The sequence below is a fragment of the Mustelus asterias genome, chromosome X (assembly GCF_964213995.1).
Source record: "Mustelus asterias chromosome X, sMusAst1.hap1.1, whole genome shotgun sequence".
Classification (NCBI taxonomy): domain Eukaryota; kingdom Metazoa; phylum Chordata; class Chondrichthyes; order Carcharhiniformes; family Triakidae; genus Mustelus; species Mustelus asterias.
In genome coordinates, this window is record NC_135834.1 from 15,555,761 (window position 1) to 15,563,218 (window position 7,458).

General features: G+C 46.5%; 1 protein-coding gene across 1 annotated transcript in view; it reads right to left on the reverse strand.

Annotated features, from left to right (window-relative positions):
* The window catches only part of ptges3a (prostaglandin E synthase 3a (cytosolic)), a 28,149-nt gene extending 22,261 nt beyond the window's left edge, over positions 1-5,888 (reverse strand). The window contains exon 1 of the mRNA XM_078201219.1: positions 4,642-5,888. Within this exon, the coding sequence (XP_078057345.1) occupies positions 4,642-4,643 (2 nt within the window). The 5' untranslated portion in view covers positions 4,644-5,888. The remainder of the gene's footprint in view (positions 1-4,641) is intronic.
* Between the last annotated feature and the right edge of the window lie 1,570 nt (positions 5,889-7,458).

Here is a 7,458-nt window from a genome sequence, read left to right on the forward strand (position 1 = left end):
TGGCCGAGAGGATTAAGGTGAATCCAAAGGGATTCAAGTATATTAAAAGGAAAAAGAACGAGAGAGAGAATAGGACCTCAAGGACCAAAGTGGACACGTGTGTGTGGAACTACAGGAGATGGATGAGGTTCTCAATGAATATGTCTCGTGTGTGTGGAGGAAAACAAGACTTGGGAACCTGGTAAAGTTAGTGGCGATATATTGGGGACAGTCCACATTACAGTAGGTGGTGGTGATGGGCGTATTAAAATATATGAAGGTGGATAAATCTCCTGGCCCTGACCAGTATGTTCAAGTATACTGGTGACACTGGAGAAGAAATTGCAGGAGCCCTGGCCAAGATATTTGCAATGTGGAGATGCCGGCGTTGGACTGGGGTAAGCACAGTAAGAAGTCTCACAACACCAGGTTAAAGTCCAACAGGTTTATTTGGTAGCAAATACCATAAGCTTTCGGAGCGCTGTCCCTTCGTCAGATGGAGTGAAAATCTGTTCTCCAACAGTGCACAGAGACACAACATCAAGTTACAGAATACTAATTAGAATGCAAATCTCTACAGCCAGCCAGGTCTTAAAGGTACAGATAATGTGGGTGGAGGGAACATTCAACACAGGTTAAAGAGATGTGTATTGTCTCCAGACAGAACAGCTAGTAAGATTCTGCAAGATCAGGAGGCAATCTGTGGGGGTTACTGATAATGTGACACAAATCCAACATCCCGGTTTAGGCCGTCCTCATGTGTGCGGAACTTGGCTATCAGTTTCTGCTCAGCGACTCTGCGCTGTCGTGAAGGCCGCCTTGGAGAACGTTCTCCAAGGCGGCCTTCACGACACACGACAGCACAGAGTCGCTGAGCAGAAACTGATAGCCAAGTTCCGCACACATGAGGACGGCCTAAACCGGGATGTTGGATTTATGTCACATTATCAGTAACCCCCACAGATTGCCTCCTGATCTTGCAGAATCTTACTAGCTGTTCTGTCTGGAGACAATACACATCTCTTTAACCTGTGTTGAATGTTCCCTCCACCCACATTATCTGTACCTTTAAGACCTGGCTGGCTGTAGAGATTTGCATTCTAATTAGTATTCTGTAACTTGATGTTGTGTCTCTGTGCACTGTTGGAGAACAGATTTTCACTCCATCTGACGAAGGGACAGCGCTCCGAAAGCTTATGGTATTTGCTACCAAATAAACCTGTTGGACTTTAACCTGGTGTTGTGAGACTTCTTACCAAGATATTTGCATCATCGTTAGCTATGGGTGAGGTACCAGAAGACCGGAGGGTAGCAAAAGTTATGCCCTTATTTAAGAAGGGCTGCAAAGAAAAACCTGGGAATTATAGACCAGTAAACCCAACAGGGTAAGTCACTAGAGAGGATTCTGAGGGACAAGATATACAGGCATTTGGAAAGACAAGGTTTGATTAGTAGTCAGCACGGCTTTGTGCACGGGAGATCATGCCGTACAAATTTGGAGTTCTTTGGTGAAGTGACCAGGAAGGTTGATGAGGGCAAGGCGGTAGATGTCATCTATATGGACTTCAGTAAGGCCTTTGATAAAGTTTCAGATGGTATGCTGCTCTGGAAGATTAGATCACATGGAATCCAGGGAGAGCTGGCAAATTGGATATACAATTGACTTGATGGTAGGAAGCAGAGGGTTATGGTGGAAGGATGCTTGTCGAACTGGAGGCCTGTAACTAGTGGTGTGCCTCAGGGTCAGTGTTGGGCCCACTGCTGTTTGTTATCTCCACCGATGATTTGGATGAGAATGTGCAAGTTTGTAGATGACACTAAAATAGGTGGCATTGTAGACAGCGAGGGAGGTTATGAAAAATTGCAGCAGGATCTTGATCAACTGGGGAAGTGGGCCAAAAAACAGCAAATGGAGTTAAACACAGACAAGTGTGAGGTGTTGCATTTTGGAAAGTCAAATCAAGGTAGGACTTTCACGGTGAATGGTAAGACCTTAGGGAGCATTGTGGAACAGAGGGACCTTGGAGTTCAGGTGCACGGCTCTCTAAAGGTAGATAGGGAAGTGAAGGAGGCTTTTAGCATGCTGGCCTTCATCAGTCAGGGCACTGAGTATAGAAGTTGGGAAGTTATGTTGCATTTGTACAGGACATTGGTGAGGTCACACCCGGATTATTGTGTTCAATTTTGGTCGCCTTGCTTTAGGAAAGATGTCATTAAACTGGAGTGTGTGCAGAAGAGATTTACAAGGATGTTGCCAGGACTCAAAGGACTGAGTTATAGGGAGAAATTGGACAGGCTAGGACTTTTTTTCTTTGGAGCATAGGAGACTGAGGGGTGATCTGATAGAGGTGTATATGATCTGAGGGGCTTTTTCACAGTAAGAAGTCTCACAACACCAGGTTAAAGTCCAAAAGATTTATTTGTTAGCACAAGCCACTAGCTTTCGGAGCACTGCTCCTTCATCAGGAGAGTGGGATTTCAGTTCACAAACAGGGCATATAAAGACAAACTCAATTTACAAAATAATGGTTGGAATGCAAGTCTTTACAGGTAATCCTGTTTGTGAACAGAACTCCCATTTACCCGATAAAGGAGCAGCGCTCCGAAAGCTAGTGGCTTGTGCTACCAAATAAACCTGTTGGACTTTAACCTGTTGAGAGACTTCTTACTGTGTTTACCCCAGTCCAATGCCGGCATCTCCACATTAGGGTCCCCCCCCCCAGGGTTGGGGAGATCAAGAACTTACATGGATAGGAAAGGTTTAGATTGATATGGGCAAATGGGGTTAGCTTAGATGGGCTTTTTGGTCAGCATGGACCAGTTTGGGCCAAAGGGCCTGTCTCCGTGCCATAGATTCCATGATTTCAGCACTGGAGCCAGTAGAGACAAAATTCAGGCAGCTTGTCTAAGCACTATAGATCAGATTAATGAGAAAATCTGAACAGTGATCTTATAGCTGTGAAAGCTTTGACGTACAGAAAAAAAAATCCTGGACAATAAAGTACTTGGGGACGCAAGATTCAAACTAGAAGGGTACCATGTTCTGCCAGAGCATCATATTCAACAATGCAGCTGATTTTACACAATCAGAATCTTTCATCCCTAGTTCCAAATTTTATGCCACCCAGATCTCACGACTGCTACTTTCCAAAAATGCAGACTGCTGTTGAATTCCTTACACCATCCTCTTCAAATCTCTAAGGAGCTTGAAATTGTACTTCAGACTCTTGAGCTGGACTGCGGCAGGATTCAGTTACTATCAGGGTTTTTTTTTCCACTCAAGATCGTGCCCAAGCTGCCCCCCACTACTCACCCATGTAAACATGCCTAGTTTTCTTGACCCCCACCCCTTGTAAGTGTTTCTAATTCCCAGCAACATTCGAGTTTACCTTCTCTATTGCATACCCTGGAGTGTTCCCAACGTGGTACTTTACGTGACTCACAATGATGCTGCAAAAAAAAACCACACAATTTCCCAGACTTCTTGATATCTCGGGTTACGTTGCCCGGTAACATTTATTGCTCCAAATCATCGGTGACTGGCGAGAATATGTCGCATCCCACAGTCCTTGGGAGAAGCTTTGTGGTCATTCGAAGTTTCTGGATTTTCTAGTACTGCGCGCATAAGGCGGCCTGGGCAAGGGGAGAGACACTCAAGCGTGCAGATTTCTACAATCGAAGCCACCCTGTGAACAATAGCAGAGTCAAAAGCGCGACGGAAAAGAGAGAGAAAAATTGTGTTTGCGGCGAAGAATGCACCAGAGTAGGGAAAGAGGACGAGGCTGCGTTAAATGGCGGCTCCTTCAACATTGCGCAACAGCCAAAGCCCCCCCCTCCTTAAATCCTGCCGCCAAAAGGAAGACCACCGGTGAAAAGAAACAATTCACCTTGAGGGGAAAAAAAAGTCATTGAAAAAAAAAGAGAAGGGAAAAGAAAATCCGATAAAGCATTAACATAGAGGAGCCCGAAAGATCTGTGCGGGTGCCCGCGCCTGCGCGCACCGGGGGAGAGAGAGAGAAATTTCTAGAAACCGCAGTTTCTCCAAATCGTTTCCAAACCCGTTGCTTTATTCCGTGCTGCCGGTCGATTCGGGTAAAAAAAGATCAGATGAGAGATAAAACACACACATGTATCGTTGTGGGAAGCCGCCGCACATTTTTCAACGCTGAAACTGGAATTAATTGCGCTGGAACATGACAGTCCCGCAAGGCTGCTGTGCGTTTCCACTCACGTGTAAGCAAGCAGGGTTTCTTTCCCCCCCCCCCCAAATATTTCCACACTCCCAAAAAAAAATGCAACATTTAAGCGGCTGCAAAATCATCCGGGCAGTGAGAACGTAGAGTTTCCCCATTTGGGCATTAAATATGCTCCCAACCTGACGCATTTGCAGCCCACGAGAATTGGGAGGTTCGAATGGGCATTGGCTAAAAACACGCTTCGGCTACCAGAAAAATAAATATAAGATGTTGCAACCTCAAAATCTTTTACCTTCCATTCCAAATCTCCCCATCTTAAGTGGCTTTATTTTTAAAAAAACTGCAGCGGCCTAGGCTGGCGAAAAGGCGCCTAACTCCCAGAGCTGGCCGGCCCTCCCACACCACCTCCTTGCACGAGTATTGCGGTGAAGGCTTATTGAGGCCGCCTGCGGAAAGCATCACTTACATGGTTGCTGCGTAGTTGAAGCTCTACTCGGTTGTCGGGGGAAGCTCACTAAGACCGAGTGGCGTCTGGAGAAGCGCGTTCTTGCCTTTCTTTTCTCTTTTTTTTGCCCTCTTCTCCACCTCGCCCAGACAAAGTGACGCAGCGCACGCCGCTCGCTATGGTTACGGCGCTAACCGTGCGTGGGGCACGTGGCGCTGATTGGCTGCCACCGCCGCGAGGTCCAGCCTGGGCTTCCGGCCGCCCCCTCCTTACGGCTGTCAATCAAGCGGGCGCCTGCCTCTTCAGACGCTCAATCACGTTTTTACGTTCCCAAATAATGAGTCAGGAGAAAATTGTTTACCGCGGATCAGTTCCCTTCTGACAATATATTCCCCCCCCCACCCCCTTTTCCAAATTAATTTCAAATCCTCTCTCACCCATTCTTCCGATGATCAACGGCGTCCATTTTAGCCCCGCCGCCACAATCTTGAGCTGACTCGACATTTCACTGCCGGACTCCCAAAAAGGGGGGTCGCCTTGTTTTTTTTAAAAAAAGGCACCTTGTATCATTTGAAGATCCGCGACTTTTCCCTCATCACCTTTTGATTCCTGGTACGCTGAGCACCTCTTTACTGACATGTGGGATCTTGTTGTGCTCAAAATGGCTGCGGTGGTTACCTCCATATTGTGGACATTGCACTTCAAAGCGATTTATCGTATGTGAGGTGTGATCAGGTGCTATGAAAATGTCATCTTTTAATTTTTATGTTAAGTTGCCTGCCATGTACATATTTATTGATTTTTAAATGCATTTGATAATACTACACAGTTAGCAGACCAGTCATTCTAATGATGCACCCAGCATTTTTAATACGTCTTTCTTTGTCCTCAAAGGATTCCCTCCCCCCCCCGTATAATTAATAGAAATCTCCACCTTGTCATAGAATCATAGAAACCCTACAGTGCAGAAGGAGGCCATTCGGCCCATCGAGTCTGCACCGACCACAATCCCACCCAGGCCCTACCCCCACATATTTACCCGCTAATCCCTCTAACTACACATCTCAGGGACAATTTTTAACCTGGCCAATCAACCTAACCCGCACATCTTTGGACTGTGGGAGGAAACCGGAGCACCCGGAGGAAACCCACGCAGACACGAGGAGAATGTGCAAACTCCACACAGACAGTGACCCGAGCCGGGAATCGAACCCAGGACCCTGGAGCTGTGAAGCAGCAGTGCTAACCACTGTGCTACCGTGCCGCCCTATTGTCCAATCGATTTCATGCACTTCACCATGAAAGGATTTTGCCACGTCTTCACCTTTCATCCCACCATCCTCTGCATTCAACAGATCATCCTCCACCATATTCACTAGCTGCAGTATGATTTCACCATCAAGCTCATCTTCTCCTGCCCTCCCCTTTCAGCATTCCAAAAATAAACCTTCCCTACAACACCCTAGTCCATTCCTCACTTCCTACAGCACCTTACCATGCAAGTTTTTCTCCCCTTCTCACTTCCTACAGCACCTTGCCATGCAAGCTTTTCTCCCCTTCTCACCATCAATGCACCAGACACTCCTTCCAAGTGAAACAACAAATTACTTGTACTGCATTCACTGTTCACGATGCTGTCTCACCTACTTTGGAGAGACCAAATGTAGACTGGGTAACTGCATTATGGAACGCCTCTGTTTGGTCTGCAAGCATATCCCCAAGCTTCCTGTCACTTGTCATTTTAATTCTCCACCTTGCTCCCACTCTGATCTCTCTGTCCTTGGCCTGCTAGTGTTCCAACAAAGCGCAACTCAAGCTCAAGGAACAGCACCTCATCTTTTGTCTCGGCAGTCTTCAGTGTTCTAGACTCAATATTGAGTTCAACAACTTAAGATCATAACCTCTGCCTCCATCTTGTTCTTTTTATTGCTGGCTTGTTTCTTTATCCCTTAAAGTTGCATTAAGATGGCTGTTATCTAGCCATTCACACCTCATCTGGACACAACTTTTGTTTCTTTATTATATCCATTACCAATCTCTTTGGCTTTTTCATCGTGAAATCTTTTGTTTGTTAAACTGTCCTGCCCTCCATCCCATTATAGATCTTGCCTTTTCTTCCTGCCACCTCCCCCTTCTACTGGTTTACAAAAGGGGGCAAGGTGTTGGGGTGGTTGAGGAGTGGACAAGAGTGTCGCGGAGGGAATGGACCCTTTGGAATGCTGAAAGGGGAGGGAAGAATGCGTTTGGCATCATGCTGGAGGTGGCAGAAATGGCGGAGGGTGATACTTTGAGGAGATCGATGGGGTGGAAAGTGAGGTCAAAGGGAACCCTAACAGTTTTTGGAGGGAGGTGAAGGCATTTCTATCTTCCTTCTGAAAGGTCATTGACCTGAAACGTTCACGCTGTTTCTGCAGATGCTGCCTGACCTGCTGCGTATTTTTAGCAGTTTTTGCTTATTTTGGATATCAGCTTCCACAGTATTTTGTTTTTGTGTTAAACAGAGCAGTCAGTTTGTTGATAGGAACTGATCAAATGAGAGTACCATAAAGCAACCATCTCTGACCCATCTCCCGCACAATTTGCTCTCCATCCCTCCCAGAGTCATGCTAGGATTTCCCTCGTCCCTTTCCACCCCACCAGCCTTCTCATTCAGACGATCATCCTCCACCATTTCCACTACCTCCAACATGATGTCACCACCAAACACATATTATCCTCCCCTGTCAGCATTCCAAATGGACTGTTCCCTTCACAACACGTTGGTCCACTCAATAACCCCCAAGACCTCATCCCCTCCCCACCGCACTTTCCCATGCAACTGCAGGAGGTGTAACACCT